At 39.3% G+C, this 22,792-nt stretch overlaps 1 protein-coding gene across 1 annotated transcript in view; it reads left to right on the top strand.

Annotated features, from left to right (window-relative positions):
- AK8 (adenylate kinase 8) overlaps positions 1 to 22,792 on the top strand; it is a 108,380-nt gene that overhangs the window by 40,137 nt on the left and 45,451 nt on the right. Inside the window, 2 exon segments of the mRNA XM_077836168.1 lie at positions 1,855 to 1,986; positions 5,801 to 5,890. Coding sequence (XP_077692294.1) covers positions 1,855 to 1,986; positions 5,801 to 5,890 — 222 coding nt within the window.

The raw sequence follows: 22,792 nt of genomic DNA, 5'->3' as shown, positions 1-22,792 counted from the left end.
TTTGTTTTTGGATAAATTATGTGATAGACAGATTATGATTTTCAAGATTTGTATGTTTAATTTGTATGTTTAATGACAGATGTGGGTGAGAAAGGGAGTCAAGAAATTGCAACTTCATTACATTTTTAGGAACTGAGGGTCTGGTTCTGATCCCACACCAATTAGACACCAGTGCAACTCCAATGACTTAATTGGAATTGCTTCTGATTTATTCTGGTGTGAGATCAGACTCACATCCAATATATTCAGTGATCTCAGCTGTACAGCATTCACCATGGTTTGGGAGCAAGGAATGTATCCCATGCACTTGCAGTATGATTCAAGTGCTCCTTAGCAACTACTCCCAGTTCAGGAGCTAGAAATGTCAGAACTGGAATGTGCTATTCTGACTTTTTTCTACAGTAGGAGGTACAAGGATCTGGAAATCAGACACAAAGGGGGATCATTAAACAAGTATACGTTAGTGTCTCAAAAACACGTAAAATGCTAGATTAAAGCACCAATCCCTTAAAGTGCCAAATGCAGTGAAGGAGAACTTGTTTAAAATATGGGATTACTCTTAAAGGGAAAATCAGTGTCTAAGATTTGGATTCTTGTACCCATTTTATTAGACTATTATAGTGTGTATCACAGAGAGTCATAGAATCTATTTGAATTTAAGGTTGTCTGGACTGAAATAGTCATTCAGACATTCAGTTGTGTCTTCCATAGTCCATACAGTATTGTGTAACATGGGAAATTTAGAGTCTTGCTTAAATGTTTCTATTTCTCTTTAGAGAGACAAGGTAGGACAGGTAATATCTTACCTCTCTTATATCCTGGGACCAACACGGCTACAACAACATTGTATATCTACTTCGTCTTGTTCATCAAGGGCCTGATCCTGAAAGGAGTATGGGAGTTGAGGGTCTCAACACATTGGCAGACTGTGTTCCAAATATTCTGATGATAAAATATCTTCATTATCAAGCTAAACCTTACTGTACCTTCTTTCAGACCTATCTTATCAACTTTTCTTCTAGGACTGCAGCAAAGTTGGGAGCACTGTAATGCAACAATTTGAATTATTCTTTACAAGGTCTATGGTCTTTTCAGAGTTCCCAGGAGATGGGCCCCTAGACTGATATAAAATTAATAGTTTCCTACCCAATACAAAGCAAGATCAGCAAAAATTAAGCCGTGTCCAACAGGGAGAGTGGAGCTGGGCTGAGAACATCAAGTTGTCTTTACCCTTCATGCAAAAATTATGTGCACAAGAATAAAATCACATGTAATTATATGGCATCAATGCTATATTGTGTCATGACTTACTAGTCCCACAAAAATTTAAAACATACTAAATAGGGGGGCATTAGTCACATATGAAGCTGGGGAAGTGCAATGACAAATTGATATCCTGCCTCTTTCATAATTACCATATCTATTTGTTTAGAAACTACCGTAACTATTAAATGTAATGATATCCTCCTGCAGCTTGCATGGTAAGTGTAGCTAAAAAGCAAAGCTGGTTTCTGTTAAAAATTGCATGGTAAAAGTGCAGTTAGTAATTGAATCTCTCCTTTAAAGTGCTTTGAGATCCACTGATGAAAGGCACAATATGAGTGCTAAGTATAATTTAGCTATACTAGGATTCCTAAAATGCCTGTCACCATAGTATGGTAAGTTACAGATAGAATATGTCAGGTATGTTGGAGCCCTGATCTCAATTCATGTAATACAAATAAATGATGATAATGTCATAGTTATAAATAAAGAAATTCATCAATTATTGTTTCTGTTAAGAAAGCAAAAGTAAATGGATTTTAACTCTTTTTATAGGCTTCTAACTTTCTTATCCTTCTGTTATCTTTCTAGCTCTGACCTATGTCCAAACCTGGTGCCGATCAGCTGCCCCCTTTACACCACGGATTCTCTTTTGTGGACCCCCAGGCAGTGGGAAGAGCCTGCAGGCAGCACTAATAGCTCAGAAATACAGCATTGTCAACAGTAAGTTCTCAGTAAATATGCACTTTGCTCCATTCCCTCTTTCTCTCCTTTTGATCATTTATCTTTTGCTGTCTTTCTTTCTTACTCGCTCGTAAAATTTCCCTGTTAGTCCATCACTGTGGATGTCAAACTTTTTGCGGGGGGGCTGGAAAATCTTGCAATAAAAAAATATTAACCAATAAAAACATATATCCTGTGCCAAACTAGCTCCAACATTTTTTTTAGTCATCATTTTTTATACCCTTTAGATCAGTAGTTTTTCATGTGTTATACACCAGAGGTACTCCTGTGAATAGTCTGTAGTGCTCTGAATTCTCCATCGTATCAGTGGGTCTTGCATAATGACTTTGCACTTTCAGATGTCTACTCAGTATTGGGAGGCTTTTAAAAGAAAAGTGGTTTTGAAATGGGAAGAAGACTCTTAGTGTCTTATTATGTGTAATAATGGTGTAATATTATGTAATACTGGAAAAACTGCAGATATTTTGGAATTGTGATGTAAAATTGCATAGCTGATCAGCTCTTCTCCTTCAAGTAATATTTAAGCAGATTTCATTAGTGTGCTTTAAATACCCAAAACCCTACAATAATAACCAGAAATAATAAGTTTTAGGGAAAAAAGACAGCAGTAGGCCTGATCCTGCCTCCTATATTGATGTGACGAGTCCTGTGGACTTAATTGAACTCTTGCTGAAGTCAACTGAAAGAATTCAATGAGAGCTGGATCAGGCCCTCAGCAAAGCAATCCTGTGAGATTACTCTTGTGAATAAGAACTGAATGATCTTACCTGTGTTATTACAGATCAGAAAATGTCATTAAAAATGTTGATGAAAACAAAAGAAGACATTTGTCTACATTGCTGTGGAAAATTTGGCTTTTTGTCAAAAAACAAACCAAAATTTTAGACAGAAAACAAATAATTTTTAGATTTTGATTTTTTTGACAAAAACTCAAACTGTTCTGCAGAAGGCAGACACCTTTTGCAAAAAAAAAAAAAATATATATATTGTTGAAAAACCCTCTTTTCTGTCAAAACTGTTTCGACAGAAAATTTTTGACCAGCCCTACATTTACACTAGTCCTAGTCATGGCCCAATCCTGTAAGTGCTACGTGCTCAGAACTTGCAATGAGTTCAGTGTGAGTTCGCTGTATGGATTGCAAGAGTGGGCTCATACGTTCCTTAAGCTCATTGCCATTAAAGGAAAACATTTTCAGTCCAGATCTTTAGCAGGTATAAATTGGTGTAGCTCCACTGAAGTCATGAAGCTATGTTGAAATTATGCCAGTTGGGGATCTGGCCCCTGTATTTTTTTATTTTGAACAATTATCATTTTACTTAAATGCTTCTGAAAATACACTACAAATAATTAACAAACATTATCTAATAAAGTTAAAAAAAGATAAGAAACCTTATTTTTAAATCTGTATAATAAAAAAATTAAATCTGTAGATAGAATTAGTAAAACCTTACTGTACCTTGAAGTATGTTAATTCCATTATGTTACATTGTATCTTTATTTTTTAAAATATTTTATTAATTTTAACAAAAGCTTTATTCTTTAATGCAGTAATGACTGTCATTTGACTAATCAAAAATAAAATTGGTTGGTTACACTTTCTCTTTAAATTCTTCATATTTTGTATATTTCTATACACTTTTCTGAACTTTATAAGAATAGACTAAAGTTTGATTTCATATTTTAATATTTCATCTAGATATACAATTTGCATTTTATTTTCCATAAAACAGGCCCATCATCATGTACTGAAAGACCACGCCATAGTGCAGGGGTCGGCAGCCTTTCAGAAGCGGTGTGCTGAGTCTTCATTTATTGACTCAAATTTAAGGTTTCACGTGCCAGTAATACATTTTAACATTTTTAGAAAGTCTCTTTCTATAAGTCTATAATATATAACTAAACTATTGTTGTATGTAAAGTAAATAAGGTTTTTAAAAGGTTTAAGAAGCTTCATTTAAAATTAAATTAAAATGCAGATCTTATCAGTTTAGTGTGATCCTTGCCCTTGCTTTTCCTTGCTGAGTTTTCCAATATCTGGCATGTACTTGGATACTTTAAGCTGCACACAGGCTTCTGAGTGATCAGTTGTTAACCGGCTCCGAGAGGGACAGAGAACAGATTTCATGTGTGAAAATACCTGTTCAACACAGGTTTGTGGATCCAAATGCTGAAAGCATTGCAAACACAATTTTCTTCAAACAGTTAAATTTTACTGGCAGGGACATCCAGCAGGTCAGAATAGAAGCCTCATGATCTCTCTCGGTAGCTTCAAGTGCACTCTGCAGATCTCCAATCTTTGATGCCTACAATTCTTAGCATTTTAACTGAATGAGCTGCATTTCGAAATCTTCAGCATCCATCCACTGAAATAAAATCACTTTCGTTGAACTTTTCAGGTTTAGTCAGAAAAGAAAGCATTGGGTCAAATTGCTGGAAATCTTGAAATCTGTCAGAAAATTCTGATTCCAGTTCTTGCATGTAGATTCTAATCTCAACGTCAAATGCAGTGTGCGGTTCCACATGGTGTGATAGTGATGTAAGCAGAAAATCAGGACTTAAAAATATCCCAGCACAGTGGCACTGGAACAATTTTTAAGGTGGGGGTGCTAAGCTGTGCTCTCTCTTTCCCCTGTCTGAATCCCTCACTGCCCCAGGCTAGGGCCACAGCTGGGGATGGCTGCAGAGCCCCGGCCCAGCAGCTGGGACCCCAGGCCAACAGCGGAGCCCCCCGAGTTGGGACCTGGGGCCAGCAGCAGGCTGAGCAGGGCTGGTGGATGGAACCCTGGCTGGCAGGGGCTGGCGGCCAGTACCCCAGGCCAGCTGCGGAGCCCCCAGGACTGGTGGCCAGGACCTGGGGCCAGCAGCTGGCTGAGCAGAGCCAGTGGACGGAACCCCAAGTGACATGGGGCCGACAGCCGGTACCCCGCCCAGCAGCGGAGCTGGCCAGGACCCGGGCAGTGTGAGTGCCACTGAAAATCAGTTCATGTGCCGCCTTTGGCATGCGTGCCATAGGTTATCTACCCCTGCCATAGTGCATACAAAGGGATTGTTATCTAGTATTTAGCACAGATGATTGGGAGTCAGGAGTTTGTGTGACCTTATACAAGTCAGAACGTCTCCATGCCTTAGCTTACCCCTCTGTAAAATGAGGATAATACTTATCTAACTCGCTTAGGGGTAATGAGGCTTAATTAATTTGCTGGGATGAAATGTGCCATATAGGTACAAATATTGTTATTTAATATGCAGTAGCCTGATTTGGTATCTTAATTCTAAATTTCATGATGTTCTGCTTATTTGAACTTTGAACCATCATATTGCATTAATACAGTTTCATGAACATAATTCTTACATGATTGTTAAATGATCCAAGGGGCCACTTTCTTGAACTGCATATTATCCAGTACCTCCAGCAGAGCTGTTCAGATGCTGTTCAGCAAGTGTAACTTTATTCAGTAATTATAAGTTTATAAAAAGTGAAAACCCCACCAGCTATCCCTTGAGTTATTATTTTAGTAACGTATTTGATTAGTATCTTTCTCTCTGCGTCCGTTTTTAATATGTTCCTTGTCAAAAGTATTCTTTTTTATTCAGTATTCTCCCTTGCTCAATCTCTTTGCTTTTTGGTTTGCCTGGCCAAAAAAACCCAACCCCAAAATCCAAAAAATCCCACAACTTTTATTTTATTCAGTGACCTTTTTCCAATATGCAGCTTCTTGGGTTTTTTCTCTTTCTTGCTTGCTTCCTTTTTAAAATTTAACCTTGTGTCTTTTTGTTCCTCCTTCCTCTCAGTTTGCTGCGGGCAACTGCTAAAGGAAGCTGTTGCAGACAAGACAAAACTTGGAGAACTCATTAAGCCTTATTTTGACAGCGGATGGCCAGGTAGGGCATGTTGTTGTCTTACTGCATTGTAGTTACTAGTTCATGGGAGAAAATAATCTGTGGGAGAAATTCATACAGCCACTGGTGTAAATATGAAGTTACTTCATTGATGCAGTTTAGTTATTCCAGATTTACACTGGAGTTAACTGAGATCAGAATTTTCAGTTGGTAAATCTCTTCAGGGTAACTGAGACTGAATACCTATGTGAGTGAAGCCCAGACTCTTTACTTCCAGATCCCATATTTGAATTCTAATTGTTGTCCCTGAATTAAAATTAGGAATCTGGTGTTGTTTTTTTATCACTGGTAGTTTGTAAAACACAACAACCTTTTGATTTTCATTTGAAGCATGCTCTGATGGAGATTGTCTGTCTGGTTTGACGCAAGTATTTTAACTTAGGAGAAATGCTACTGCAAGATTTGTCCCATAGGATTTTTTGGTGAGGGGGCACCATAAGAATTTAACAGTTTTGCCTTTGGGAGGCTGACGAGTGATTATATTGAGAAAAATGGTAAAGATTGTAAGCTTCTCAGGTTAGCAGCCTAATCTTATTCGGACGTTAATTACCTTGCACACTATATATGTGGCCATAACGGTGCAAGTCAATTAACAGCCGAATACGACTAGGCTGCTGCCCTGAGAAGCTTACAGTCTTTACCATTTATTCTTATAGATATGAAAAAGACCCCACAATTCCAAAGGGTAGGCTGTATATCAATGTGGTGAAGGAATGCTTGTATTTTGGCAAGTACAAGAGCCTAGACACTATAGGAACCTCCAGTCCTTTTTCTGGCACCATGCCAAATAGTTACCAGAGGAACAAGTATTACAGGGAAATAGTCTTGCTGAAGATAGAGAAATCTCAGTTAAGCTTTAGTATTAATGGAGTTTTGAGCAAACCCCCTCTGAGTGCAGGGAAATCTGCATTGTCTTTTTTTTTCGGAAAGGAAAGCCATTTGGTGAATTGGAAAGCCCAGCAAGTCCCCTCTTTCATACAATAGCTTAATTCTGAGATTGAATTACATAGATCCGAAACGTGAGCCTATAAAATTAACTGATGTTCCCCAGATACCATGTCAGGAGACAGAGTACTTTTTGAAGCATTTCAAAAAGGCCTCCGGCAGCCTGCAGTATCCTATCCTCTGTCAGTTTGTCAAACCACATGATAATAATTTTTAACACTTAACTTCAGCTCCACTGGTGCAATAACTCCATCTGGTTCAAGATATGTAATACAGTGTGACAGTCACCATCTTGGCTGACATCAGGGATTGAACCAGGGACCTCCAGAACATGGAAGTATAAGCTTTTACAACTTGAGCCAAAGAGGGTAGGTTGTATTATTGGGGTCTGCAACAGACGCATCTCCTCCGTCGATCCAGCAGTGAGGGGGACACACAAAGGACACTGACCAAGTGGATTACAATAACTTTCACACGCCTCCTACCACCACCGCGTCACCGCCCCTTTGGCTTGGAGCTGACATTTTTAAGAGAAGGTTCTATATAGATCGAGCGTTAAGGTATTTTCAGTGCTAAACTTGGTGGTCATATAATTCAAGGGTAGGAGACCTATGTGGGTTATTAGTAAAAAAAAAATCACAGAAAAAACATTTATGTATGGGACTCCTCATGTGTGAAGTTACTTGCATGCCTAAGTGGTTGCAGGATCAGGGTCCATGTATCTTTCACAGTTTATAATACTTTTAGACACTCTTATGCATATTCCATTTTCACTTTCTCCTCAGCCCACTAGACTGAAGAACAACTATTGTAAAGACATGCCTCTCTAAATTTCAATTATAGCTGTTTTCAGAGTAGCAGCCATGTTAGTCTAACAGTCTCTAAGGTGCCACAAGTACTCCTTTTCTTTTTGCGAATTATAACTGTGTTGGGAGCCTGGGTGAATTATATCCTTATAGGAAAGTCCTTTAAGAGCTTTACCATGAATGCTTCCAGTGTATTTTACAAACTTCTCCTTAATGATTAAGGTTTCTTTAACAAAGATGTTGGGAGCATTTCCAATATGTTAAAATAATTGGAAGGCTATTAATATCCCAGCCAGTCCAAAAAATACATCCTTCCTTAGTCCAAGTGAGCTGCTTTCACTTCAGCAAAATGAAATTGGAATTATAACTTCCCCAGAAAATTAGGAATTATTTCAAATTTATGTGAATGTATTTTTATTGTAACATGCAATAATGCAGCTGTCCAATTCTTATGTGAGCCATGACTATTCCTGTGCATTGTGCTAAAAATTTTTCCCATAGTTTTTGCTTATATATACACTGTTTGTTTGTTTTTGTTTGTTGGTGGGGCATACTACAGAATTAAGGACTGAATAGCAATAAATATTATATAGCAGTATCAGGAATAATAAGTTCTGTGATTTCACTAATCCTCCTCTCCAAGGGATAACAAAGAATGAATATACATTAGTAAACACTAACAAGAATTCATTAGTGCCCTCACAAAGGCCTTGAGAAAATGAAAGAGCATAGCATACTGAGGAGGGAAGATGGCAAAGAATTCCATTTAGAATGGTGCAAAAATGCAAGCAGGTTAAAACAGGAGAGAAACATAGATAATACTTGACCGAATTTGGTCTCGGGGTCACATGTCAACTGATTACTTAATTAGCCAGCAACTGGCAATATTTAAAATGTGAAAGGCAATTAATATTTGACTGACCTTTTCATGGCATCCCTAGCCCTCTGAGCCAACAAACCCCACAGGGTATAGACAAAAGGGCCCTATTCCTCCTTCCAAGCAATGACTCATAAATGACATCAGCCACTACGGGGGAACCAAACATAGCCCCTGTGAAACCTAACCCCCAAGTTATTATCTCTCAGAATCATAATAGTCTTAACATCATGTGACTTCTCTGAAACTCTCATATAAAGCCAAGTTTTAAGACTGGCCTGAACCCGGCCACTCTTTTTGTGGGCATAAGTAATTGCACAGTTAATGTCAGTTAGATACTGAAGTACCACATTGTGCCCATAAATGAGACATTTCAATGTCTGACATTAACTGTACCCACAATATTGTTCTTTCAAATTATGGGCATGAAACTGGAGGTCAGCTTTTAAAAATCTGACCCCAACACATAAACGCTGCAGCAATGTATGACAGTTTGGCATATGCCAATAAATTAACAACTAGCCCAGCCACAGAGCATAAAAACATAATGAAAATGCTTAAGGAAGCCAGTAACAAGCAGTAGTACTAAGATCTAAATGTAATAGTTTTATCACAGAGTCTAGAAGTGGAATAGCCCTGTTAAGGCATCATTTCTCCTCCTGCCTATTCAAGATTGTTCTACTATAGTACAATCCTTGAGTACTTTGTCCAATAGAGCTTCCACCACTTCCCTTGGGAAACTGTTTCATAGTCTGAACTTTACAAAGGCCGTAAGTAGCATTATCTGTATTTTGCAGATGGGGAACCGGAGATGTAGGGAGATGATGTGAATTGCCTAAGGTCACTCTGCAGTCCAGTGGCAAAGCTGGGCATAGTGCAAACTCTGGAACTTGAAGTGTGCCCATAGCATCCACACTGGGGAGTTACTGTGCAGCACTTTAGTGCACACTGCTATTCACAGTCTGAACTGAGGGGCAGGGTAGACATGCCCTAGACAGCGCTGTGGGGCTGTTTATGTTACGGCAACCTGTCCCTGGCTGCCTATGGACAGCAACACTGCACAGAATCTTCACAGTTGTAGGTGCTGTAGCTTCATCCCCAACACCCACCTCCAGACCCACCCTGGCAAACCCCTTTATGTCAGACCTTGCGAAAGGGTCCTCAGATGACAGCCTGTGGCTGTCTTCTTCACTTCCTGTGCCAGAGGAATTCTCTCACTGGCCTTTTTGAGCCCCTATGCGTTGCTCCAGCCTTTTTACTGATGTAAAGGGGTCAGAGTGGGGGTGAGACACTCTATGCATTACGTGGTAAATTTGAGCCCTAAATCATATAGTTATGTGCTACCAGAAGGATCTTGATACTCTCCTTTCCAGCAATATAGTGGCGTTTATCTGGGTTCATACCAGTTCTTAAGTTCTGGTAGATAAGCACAGCTACTCTGTTAGCGTTTAAAGATTTAAAAACAATCACAATTATTCTTGGTATTGCCGGGGGATGTTTTCCCTGTGATTGTCCTTTACATAGATTACATGTACTACAAGAGGACCCCAATCTTATATTCAAACAATTCTATTATTCAAGCCACTAACAAACTCTGTACATTTCTATTCTATGCATTTGCTTACAGTCACACTCTCCTGAAGTTCCTAACTCCTTGCTTTATCAGCCTCATCCATGTTGTTCATGGTGATTGATTTGGCTTAATGAAGGCAGCATAAATGTCCTTGAGTCCATGAATTTTTAATTTCCCAGGACACTTATCCTACACTTTGTGCCCATTGGATAATTTAAAAATGTATTTTCACTCAAAAGTTCAGCATCCAAATTCTTTCTGTCTGTCATGTCCATAGAGTCATCCTTTGGATAACCAGTCTGAAATGCACTGACTATTCCTTAGGGGTTCTTTGATCCTGTGTTTTCACCAAGTGTTAAACATGAATTATTGCTAAATTTACTCTTGACTGTATGTGAAAAGTGACAGTATTAGAGTTTGATCCCAGTTTTCTGGAGCTAAATCCAGTGAGTCTAATTCTCCATTCCCGCTTTTAGTTAACAGTGTTACTGTATGTTAGTGGTATGGTAATGCTGACCATTCTCACTCTTTGCACGTTTTTTGCTTGCTCCGTGCATTGGCTCATGCCAGAAAGCCCATAGTCAACAACAACACAAGGCCCACATTAATCCAATCTATTTGATTCCCTCCAAAATATTATGGAGAGGCTGTTTTGCAGACCACCTCTCTCCTACATCCTTTTGGGACATAGTCAAGGAATCTACATGCATAGGGACCATTCATGTACACTCTTGACCTTTATGAACAGCTACCACCTACTCCCTAGATTATTATTAGTAATAGTAGGGCTAGATTGCACATGGAGCAGATCTCTGCCAGAGTACAGGTGCACAGTGATGCTGCTTTTGCAGCATATATGTTCACCATTTTTCAGATGCCTGTCAGAATATGATACCTTGGGAGGACATTAAAACTTCAAAAAAGTGTATCAGATTTTTCAGTTGAAATCCTTCCTGTTCGGTATGTGAGGAGTGTGGTTTTATTAACAAAAATAAAAGCAATAACTTCTTGGGATGTGAGGTTATCACGAGAACACCAAGGTTAATCTTCACATGAGAAGGAATTCATGTGTCATTCTTTACCTTTCAGACATTTGCATGTGTTTATCAGAGAGATGGGATGGAAGAATCACTGCTAATTCATATACCTGTTTGGAATACTGCAATAAGCCGAGCCCAGAAAAAATTAAACAGAACCATCCAAAGCAAGCTCCAAAATGTAAAAAACTAGATGCTTCTTTTCAGCTGGGAAAAGCACTGTTTGTTTGGATAATGGCTTTTCCACCAAAAGGGAAGATTGAGATAGTAAAGATAGCTGATTCGTGGAAGATCGAAAACATCCTACTATTTGCAGCCTTTTAGAGTCAAACACAAACAATCTGTGTTGCTTTTTTTTTCCCCTTACTATTTTATAAATAGAAAAGGTAATATCTGAAGCAGTCCCCAGTAGCATTCTACATGTGGGGGTATAAAATATGGGATTCCCTAATTTCTGAAATTACTAATACAAAGTATTGCTATACAAATGTAGCTTTTTTTTAAAATCGGCATGATTTTAAAGGGGTGCTTTTGGTGCAGTCTGTGAAAGTTGGGGTCCCCTGGCAATGGTGATCACAGCCTCCCTGAAGCACTTCATTCCTTTTGACAGTAAATTAATATTCTCATCACTAAGTGTGAGCTAAAGATTTAACAATAGAACAGCTTTCTCTTTTGTTAAAAACTTGGAAAGAGCTTGAGAGTTGAAAGGAGAAGTAAATCTTGATATCTAAGGAGGTAAGCTCAGTGTTATTTCTTGTTTTTAACAGCGTTGTACTGGCGAGCTGCAAGCTGTCTGAACATTGGAGAGAGACCCTTTGGGAGCTCCATTGGTTTTCAGCAAGTCTTTGCATGCAGTGTGTTTGTACTAGCTGAAGACAGCGCATGGCTCTCTAAATAATTTACAAGTTGATTAATAGACTCACATGGGTATAATTAGAAGAGGGAGAGACAGCAGCTACAGTAACGGGTACAGTGCTTGGGGGAACTAGAGACTTTATTTTTTTTAAAGAAACTTTCTAGGGTGCTGGGCGTTTGAAGATAAGTTGGGAAGAGCTCAGTGCCTCTTCTCTTTTGAAGTGGAAATAGGACAGTTTGAATCCGTCGAGTTTAATTTTTCACAAGGTTTAGAGGCCCTGCAGTGCAACTCCCTTTTTATTATTGAAAAAAACTCTCCACTTTTCTTTCATTTTTCACATATGCACGCACATACACATACAGTCCAAACAGATTGATTTTCTATTTTATGAAAGTTCTATTTATACCCAGGCTGTACATTCATCCGGACCTTCTGTACGCCACATCTATATCACAAATAGACGGTATAAAGTTATAGAGATATTTATTAACACACCACACTTAAATTTATACATTTTTAAGAACCCTTCACCTCTGCTTGACAATGCTTTTGAAGTGGCTCCGTTTTTCAAGTCAAACTTTTGACTTTTCCACTGGGACTGCTACAAAGATTTCTTTATGGAAAATAGGTAGGAGCCTTTTTTTTCCACTAGTAGAAAATTGGTGGTCAGAAGAACAAAATAACATTTTAAAATATAGATATTTTCCTTTTTAAATGCTAATGTTTCAATAGAAAAGGAGAGGTTGTAGACTAGTGAGCTGTACATCAACATACGTGGGCTATATGTTGTCCCTCTGTTTGTCTGAGTTTTGGTGTTATTTTTTTCCTTATGTGTTTGAATTGTCACAGTGATGAGAAATTAGTGTCCCCTTTTCTTTTAATTTAATATCCTGGAATCTATTGGCTGTATTTCTGCTCAACACAGACCAGCTAAAATTGACAAATACTGTTACCAAATATTCAGATCAGAAATGGGCCATGGTGAGAATCACTCGGCAAAGAAATAAAAATCCCAAAGACCCATCCTGTTAAAATGAAGATCCCATCTTGGAACCCAGATCGGAGGAAATAGATACTAGTGAGGGTATTTTCCAATGCAGATAGATGTGAGCATTAATTAGTTAATGGGCCTGCTCTGATTAACATAAATGAAAGTTTTGCCATTGGCTTAAGTGAAAGTATGATCATGACCTCAGGTCCTGATCCTCAACCCTTATTTAAAATTATTACTTGTATTTTGGTAGTATCTATTAATGGCCCTTACTTAGATGAGAAGTTCTATTCAAATTAATGGAATTATTCGCATAAATAAGGGGTGCAGGATAGGACGCATGTTACAAGGTGATGTGTGTCCACAACTCCCATTGATATCAGTGGGCCCAATCTGCTGAGTGCCCTAAATCTTGACTGATGTCAGTAGGAACTGAGGGTGCTCAGCACTTCATAGGATGAAGCCCTGTGTTCATAAAGAGCTTTGAAGAGGCAAAGTGCTACGTGTTAATCATTTAAAATTTATTTGACTCCTTCTTGTTTACAAGAATTCTTGGGAAGCTGACAAATATCTTCTTTCCCTTCCCACTACTCTCCATCCTGCCCAGCTGACTAAACCAGTGGCTCATGAGCACTAGACTGCTAACTTGGTTTCTGTTTTGTTTTTGTTTTTAATAACAAATTTTATTTTCCCAGTGGGGTTAAGTAATCACATCAATTTATAAGATACCTATGAAGGGGAAAGCGTATCACATTTTGGGAGCCACCTTTTTTATTCTGTAAATACTAAAAATTAAATTCTGTGGGTATGTTTCATCCTTGTGGGTACATTTCATTAGGAGCCATGTATATAGAATCAGGCCTTAATGCGAAACTGAAATGCTGCTTTTTTTTTTTTAAGAGGTTTAAAAAACATACTTAGCTCTTACATAATGCTGTATATTTTCAAAGCATTGTATTAACATGAACAAGCTGTTCTGTTCTCCAAGTGACAGGAAAAATGGCCCGGTGGGGTTCCAGATTTATTGCCTTAATGACCCCTTATCAAGCTTGTTCAGTTTAGAAGTCAAAAGATATTTTTTGCAAGTGATGGCCTAGGTGCTTTCCTTCCTGCACATCGGCAGCAGTAGGAAAGATTCTGCAGGCCAAATTCTTCCTTCAGTCACAAACCCTATGATCTTCAGTAAAAATGCACAGGTGTAAATGAGGGAAGAATCTGTGTCTTCGGTTGCACAATTCCAGTAATTCAACATGAGCTGACAGAGAATTCTATTTGCTGTCCTGTAGCCATATTGGCTCTGCAGTAGTAGTACAAATGTATTTTTGTCCCTAACATTAGCAGATAGAACTCTGAATACACGTGGAGAGCAGAGATGTAGAGTAAACTGATGCCATTTTTACAGAGTCACTTGTCAGATTAGACGCATCACTGTGAGGTAGGGAAGTAAGTAGTATCTCCATTTCACAGATGGTGAAACCGAGGCAGAAAGCTTGAGTAACTCCCTTTAAAGCCACGTAGCAAGTCAGTGGCAGAACCTGGATTAGAACCGAGGAGCTCTGGTTCCCAGCTCACCATGGACTGGAAAAATTCAAATAATATTTTAGAAGAGAAACTAAGTAGCTTTTTATGTACCAGCCTTTGAGTTTGGACTTTTCTGTTTCTCCTGCTATAACTAAGGATATCACTAATAGCTACATCGGTATAGGGAGCTGTCTTTCTTAGTTCTTTAAGCGTGAAGAATATCATAACGTGTAATGGGGCAAACAAAGACTCCCGAAACTCACGCTTTGCAGCTGAGAAAAAGAATGGTCAACTCCTTTCATTTAAAAATATGTCTTGTAATTTTTAATTCTACACATGTTGTATTAATGATTTAAGTTCTTAAATGTCTTTTACAAATATTTTCACTTCAACTCTAATATAGCTGCTTTCTATTAAAAAAACAAAAATCAAAGCCCAAAGTTATACCATATTATCTCTGTAAAACCTTAGGAATCGAAAAGCTTCTCATTTGTCCCAAGAGGTAAAAAGTTGAGACTGTAGAATGGAAATACTTGGATTATTATATTTTACTTTATTACATAAAAATAAGTATTCTAATTCTGATGACAAGTCCTACATCAGCATAGCTGGGGATAGTGAATATGAGAATACAGTAAGAGTGTTTTTTGGTTTTGTTTTTTATTTTGTTAATATTGCGCAGTGCTTTGAAAATGCTACATAAATACTGGTTATTATTTATTAAATTTTCTCTTAACCAGATTAAAAGTGATTTCAGAATGAATAAATAGAAATGCTTCTAGAATCCCCTGGGTCAAGTAGCTAAATCTCTGCACTTATCATAGAATCACAGAATCATAGAATATCAGGGTTGGAAGGGACCCCAGAAGGTCATCTAGTCCAACCCCCTGCTCGAAGCAGGACCAATGCACTTAAAGGAGGTTAACAGAGCAACTGAGAAGTATCTTCGACAGTCTCTGTAAATTAGCCAAAATTCTATGCTGTTGATTGGCATATAATACTGGAAATGGCCCACCTTGATTATCATACACATTGCAAGGAGAGTGGTCACTTTAGATAAGCTATTACCAGCAGGAGAGTGGGTTTGTGTGTGTGGGGGTGGGGGGAGTGAGAAAACCTGGATTTGTGCTGGAAATAGCCCAACTTGATTATCATACACATTGTAAGGAGAGTGATCACTTTAGATAAGCTATTAGCAGGAGGAGAGTGGGGTGGGAGGAGGTATTTTTTCATGCTTTGTGTGTATATAAAAAGATCTTCTACACTTTCCACAGTATGCATCCGATGAAGTGAGCTGTAGCTCCTGAAAGCTTACGCTCAAATAAATTGGTTAGTCTCTAAGGTGCCACAAGTACTCCTTTTCTTTTTGCGAATACAGACTAACACGGCTGTTACTCTGAAACATATAATACTGTGGAACTCTATTGTCGGTTGCAGTTATGGACAAATAAGAGTCTGCTCTATAGCAAGTCGTGTTTTCTTGTTCCAGCCTTCACCTGATGAGATTCTGCAGAAATGCATAATTGAAACTTCTATACAGGTCGTCTCCATTTCATAATTTAACTTGCCTTTTCCCATACCTTGTCTGGAGTGATTACCTTGTGTGTCAGTAATCTCATTTTACCAGCAGGTGGCAGTAAATAACAAACAACAGCATCGAAAAAAATCCTTGCCTAATGTGATCTCTGTTCTGTTTATTACTATCATAGGCATCTACAATAGTCATGATTTCTTGTAATATCAGTAAGGAGCTTATGAAAGCACCAATTGAGGAGGCTCAAAACTATAAATGCAGCTTCTGTGTTAAGGAAATAATGGTTGCTTCGCTATCACCATACTACATGTTAGCTGTCACTTGAAAAGTCCAAAGCTCAGTGTACAATGGAAAGCCTCATTTATATAAACCTCTTTGCAATATATTGTGGCTTTTATACTGCATGTAGTTTTGGGAGTCATCTTCAAAGTGTCTCGAGTTTCCTAGAGAGTCATATCTGAGTCCATGCACATACCCTGGAAGTCGAGGTAGGCTATATATGAGCATCTGAATTAATAAATTCACATTCAAAGGAACAGAAGACTAGATGACTGCTGTTCAGTGATGTCTGAAGCCCCATGCCCCCTGCAAGTGCAGGGAACTGAACATATGTTACTCAACCATGTGTTCCTGCTCAATGTTCCAGGAGAAGGTGAAAACTCCCCAAGGCTCCTGCCAATAATAGTGTGGGGAGGAAATTCCTTCTACAATCAACTCTGTGCATGTGAACAAAAATCATCCCTCACTCCCATAGCTATTCCTTTTTGCACTGATTTACCATTTACCTGAAGAATTATATTTATTTGTATGTATTTCATTAGGTGAAACACAGTGCATAATATATGGTGAGAAAATCCTTCTGTCATCACAAATCTGGTGCATTGGCAAGGCTGAATGAAGGTATTGGTCAGCCTACGCCACAGTGACCACAGTAAATCACTGTTTAAATCTCTCTTTAGCACATTAAAAAAACCCAAATGACTATGAACTCTAACAACCCTGAGGCCAGTGAGAAAACTGAAGAACCAAATAAAATTATCCAGTGTGGGTAATCTGATGCTCTTGGAACAATAGGATATTCATATCTCACTCTTTGCTAAATTTATGGTTGACAGGACAATCCAGGGAAGTAGCCCTTGGCAGTGGTTTATACTCAGGGCAAGATGTTAACTGTCAAACATTGAGATCAGGCCTCAGGCATCTGAATTAACAGTGAAAGACTTAGACCTAGCTGAAAAATCTCTGTCTAAGGAAATGATAAAGGCTATATGGACAGTATTATCAAAGGGACTTTAAACTTTCTGCTGCTGCACAAAACTGACAGGACACGTTCCTGCAAATGCATTTGTGCTATACTTGAAATCAAGGATTTATAGGTTTGGAGAAGTGAGTCAATATCTTTCAACATTGTGTTTTAAAGGAAAAGATATTGGGAAGGTATCATTTGAAATATGAGGTGTTCAGCTTGGAACATGTGCATTTTATCAGTTCTACAAAAGTATCCTTTGTGGATCCAGAGTCCTGGCTTATCCGCACCCTCTAGTGCAGTGGGTCTCAACCTGTTTATCAGTGGGGACCACATATGCCGCCCACAATGTGTTACCTGGGCCACAGGTTGAGAACCACAGTGTCCCCATCCCCCCCCCGAATCCTGCAGACCTCTATACCCAGCACCTCCTGCCCAGAGTCCCCTCCACAGAGTGGGGCCAGGTGGGGGGCCGGGTGGCAGGGACCCTGGACCCTGCTCTGTGGGGCTGGACGACAGCTCCAATCTGCTGGACCCCACTGCATGGGGCCGGGTGGCAGGGCAGCCCCGGATCCCTGCCGTGCAGGGCTCGCCGGCAGCCCCAGACGCCCACTGTGCAGGACTGGCCAACAGCCCCAACCCCAGACCCCGCTGCACTGGGCAGCCCAACTGCCCCGAGCTGGGCCGCGGGTTGAGAACCACTGCTCTAGTATTTCACTCTGGAGCTGACTGACAAGGTGATTTAATAAAGTTTACTGTATCTCCGAGAAAGCACTGGAACTTGCATGCATAGAGGGGTGTAGTACATTGTAGCCTCCCAAGTAATATATTTCCTTCCTTCCTGGTGTGCATGAGAAATGCTTGATTGCACTGCTCCTTTTTAGGTCTTCATGAGAGAAACCTTCCACCACAACTTCACTTACACAGCCTCTACTGAACCTCAGAGCCTCTGCCCTTAATGTACCACTTCTTTGCTATCCTGTGTCCTTTAGCAGCCAATAAAGATAAAAAAATTTTAACTGATCAACATTTCTGTTCTCTTATTGTTTCTAGAGGTTTTTTGTGAAGGGCGCAAGCTTATAGGCCACATTCCCATGAGTTTCATCAGTGGGTACTTTGTGGGAAAGTTTGCAGTCCTTTGGGATGAAAGACAGGTTCATGACTTCCCTTGAATACCCATCAACTTTTCCTACTGTTTTGGCTATTTTACAGCAGACTGCTGCAAGTGTATGTTCATTAAATGTTCTACATTATCTTCTGATCATGTGTGTTTGCACTGTACTCTAATGTCTGAAAACTAGTACTCATGAAAAGTGCTGATTGACTGTCCTAGAGACTGAAGTTCTCTTGTTATTCAGAGAATGGTTACAGCACAAAGAGCAGCAGTTCACACTTACCCACACCGCCCTGCCAATGTGTCTCATCCTTCAATTGATTGGATCATCTATTAGGTCAGGAGGCTGATTCAATCTTCGTGTCTAATTCAAGGAGTTCAGCTGTATGACACAGGTCATGTGTCCACTGTGTCAATGACTGTGAGATAATGGAGACATGCTAAGTTATCTGCCATGAAGCATTGATACTTATTTGGCAGGTATGCACAGTAAAGCAAAGAGCATACTTCCTTAGCTAAACATCACAATATAATGCAGATAATGCAATGTATGGTTCCTAGGCAAGGGACTCCCATTGGTACTTATCGTACATATCACCGTATTCATACATTCCAAGGCCAGAAGGGACCACTGTGATCATCTAGTGTGACCTCCTGTGTAACACTCCATAGAACTTCCTCCAAATAATTCCTAGAACAGATCTTTTAGAAAAAAAAAATTCCAATTTTGCTTTTAAAATGGTCAGTGATGGAGAATCCACCACATGACCCTTACTAAGTTGTTTCAGTGGTTAAATACTCTGTCTCTTAAAAATGTATGCTTTATTTCCAGTCTAAATTTGTCTAGCTTCAACTTCCAGCCATTGCTGGAGATCTTCTACATATGCTTTGTTGGAAGATATTAGGGATATTCCTCTATTCTTTCTTTGCACTTCTGTATGGGGCTGGTCTGGAGCCGAGCTCTGCCATGTATACAGATTATGGAGCACCGTTGGTTCCTTGTCCACAGCTACTTACCCCTGTCCCAATGTAGAGACATCATTGTGGTTCTGCTGCCTTGTGGACTCTGTGCTAGTGGCTGAACTTCATTTCTGTGTCTTGATCTCACTAGCTAATGGGGATATGTTTCCACAATACTTAATAGGGATATCCTTCTTGGCTAACAATCTCCACAAGTGGAAATCTCTAAAAGTCTCTTATATTTGGACTTCTGTAAAGATAAGAAACCTCTCTAGAGCTTCATTCGCCCAACTCTCAGAGACAGAGTTGGAAACTCACACAAGTTTAGGTTGGGAAAAAAAAAAGATTATTCAAAGCTCATGTGCTTCATAATCCCCCTAAAGCATGTAGATTGACTGCCTCATCAGAATGGCTCTAAATTCTACTTTGCTAGCAAGCACTCTTGGTCGTACGCTTGAGGCCAGTGGATCCAAGGCTAGTTATCTAGAGACTGTGTATCACTCCAATTACAGGTTAGTAATTTCCCTCGCAGTCACTAGGGAGTTCCTCATGAATGAAAAGGAATTCCATACCCCACAGTTCTTCATTATGTACTACTCTGTTTGTACCACAAGGAAGTAAGAATAATATGGATTTCTTTCCCCCCCCCCTTTTTTTTTTTTGGTCTGCCAAGGATGTTACAGTTTTAAAGCAGGTTTCAGAGTAACAGCCGTGTTAGTCTGTATTCGCAAAAAGAAAAGGAGTACTTGTGGCACCTTAGAGACTAACCAATTTATTTGAGCATGAGCTTTCGTGAGCTACAGCTCACTTCATCAGATGCATACCGTGGAAACTGCAGCAGACTTTATATATACACAGAGAATATGAAACAATACCTCCTATTACCAGCTATTACCAGCAGGACAGTGGGGTGGGAGGAGGTATTGTTTCATATTCTCTGTGTATATATAAAGTCTGCTGCAGTTTCCACGGTATGCATCTGATGAAGTGAGCTGTAGCTCACGAAAGCTCATGCTCAAATAAATTGGTTAGTCTCTAAGGTGCCACAAGTACTCCTTTAGTTTTAAAGCAGCTGCTTTAACTGTGACTATTTCTGTTCAAGGGTGACTGATGTACTTTGTAACGCCATTGAACAGCCTACAAGCTATCTTCCCCTACTGTATAGAAGTGATAGTTATGTTTTCTAATCAGAGCCTGCTGTCTGACTTGTTTATGCTTCATTTCTCACCATCAAACTTAGAAACACAAGAAAACATGTAAACATATACACTGGTGTGTGTTTATGTACACATGTACTGTACCGAATATATAAAGTGATGCATGGCTATCCATTTGTGTTGCTGTTATCTAGTGACACGGCATTGAAATTAGCAGCATTTCATGATATACTTGATATATTCAGCATTGCAGATATGTCTAGTACATTGCACAGGAGTCACACCATTAACGGATGGATTGTTGGTTCACTGTACAGTAGAATTTTTCCTTTTTATCTTATGGCTGCTACACTCTGGCCAGAAGAAACCGTCACCTAAGAATTGGAATCTGATCACTCACTCAAACTAAAGACTTGCGGAAGGTAGCCAGGGTCAGGAATAATTCCACAATGTTCCCTTCACAGTTTCTTTTGACTTTTTTGTTTTAGGGTTTGGGAGGTTTCCCTCCCATTATGCAAGAAGCAAAGACTTGGCACCTTAAATCTGAGGATCCCTGAGATCTGCTGGAGGGGATATTGTGTACCAGCCTCTTCCTCTGTATCATCTTCAGGGCCTTATGCTGCTCCCTCTATTTCCCTGTTTCACCTTATTGGAGCCAGCAAGAGCTCTTGCCAGCTGCTGCCTCTGGAATCCTGCATGAAAGGGTATTCTACATCAGTAATGGGGCTCCAGTGAACAGTCAATATGGTATCACTTAATTCCTTTATGAAGTAGTGGTGAAACATTTTAAGGAATCTTTAAAAATTTCCATTGATATGAATTGGGCATCTATGTAAACTGTTCTGAAGATGATTATTGCAGGCATCATGAATATAAAGACAGAAAGTCCAGTCCTCGAACCGGAGATGAAGGGAACAGGAGGAAATTTCCACAGCTTCTCTTTAGTTGATTTCTTAATTTTTGTCCTGGGCTTTTTCAGTTTTGTGTTAATCTGTGAAACTCCTGGAAAAAATAAAGAATTCACCTTTATTCCCTCCCCCCAAAATAGCCAACCAGTGGGGGATCTCCTGTTCCTTCTGTCTCTGGATGTAGCTCTGATCTTCCTCTTGTTATATATATATATATATCATCAGTCTGACAATATGGCTGCTTCTTTCTTCATGCTGGCATTTTACAGAAGTACCTCTTGTGATTTTGTCACTTCACATGGGATCAGGTGACTGGAAAAGATTATATTCCATTGCAGTTTTCTTTTAGCAGATGCTTTTTAGAGAAGAGTACTATCCTTAACTTGTTAGTGTGAAGTGGGTATCCTCAATTAATACACTAATCAGTTTTCTAATTAATTCCCTATGGTTTTCTTTCATTTTTGCTGGCACATTGAAGCCTGAGAGCAATTCTGTAAACTCAGTGATTCAATTCCAAAAGGAGAAGTGGTGAATTTCATGGCTGAGGGTTAAAGGCTCTGAAAAATGAGAGAATAACCATGTACTGGTGCTGGAAATGGAGTGGCAGCTGTCATAGATTTACAGGAGTCAATAGAAACAAGACTCCCCAACAACTGGGACTGAAGGGATTTTTCCCTTGTGGATGATGTTGAAGTTTCGGGAATAGAAAGAGGGGGATGCAATGGAGATTCCATTCTTTAAAAATTGCTAGAAACATGGACTATACAGCGTGTCCTGCAATACACAGCACTTGTTATAGTATCATGTCAATGGTAATATACCCAACTGAAATACATGTGTGCACCTGTCTATTTGCTGCAAAGGTGAGTCCCAGCATTACAGATCTGAAACACATACTCTGGTATGAAAACTTTCCACTGTACTATTGTATGCAAATGCTATGGCAGGATGAATAATAAAATGTCGACATTCCTTATTATGGATTTATGTGGCAATCCATTATTCTTCTTTGTTTCTGATAGGACCCCTAATGTAATAGATACTGTGCAAATACAAGAGGAGGCACTGTCTCTGCTTTTTAAAAATTGTTTTAGATGTTTGCCCATGTAAGGACTCCTAGTAGGTCTTTCTGATCATGCTCCCTAACCACTTTCATGGGGCTAGTTGAGTATTTGCTTCTAAACCTAATACATCAGATCAGCCCTTGGAAGTTTGGCAATAGTCCTTGTTCAGTCCACTAATTTAATTCTTCAATAAATCAGTAGGAATAAACAATGATAATGGAGTATCTTGATTGAAGTAGTTTAGATTATGAAGGCTATAGTGAAAACTGAGCCATCCCTCCAGTCTCCTCTATCC

Source organism: Eretmochelys imbricata, chromosome 16 (assembly GCF_965152235.1).
Source record: "Eretmochelys imbricata isolate rEreImb1 chromosome 16, rEreImb1.hap1, whole genome shotgun sequence".
Lineage (NCBI taxonomy): Eukaryota > Metazoa > Chordata > Testudines > Cheloniidae > Eretmochelys > Eretmochelys imbricata.
Note: the sequence above shows the minus strand (reverse complement) of the source record. Positions and strands in the feature narration are given on the sequence as shown.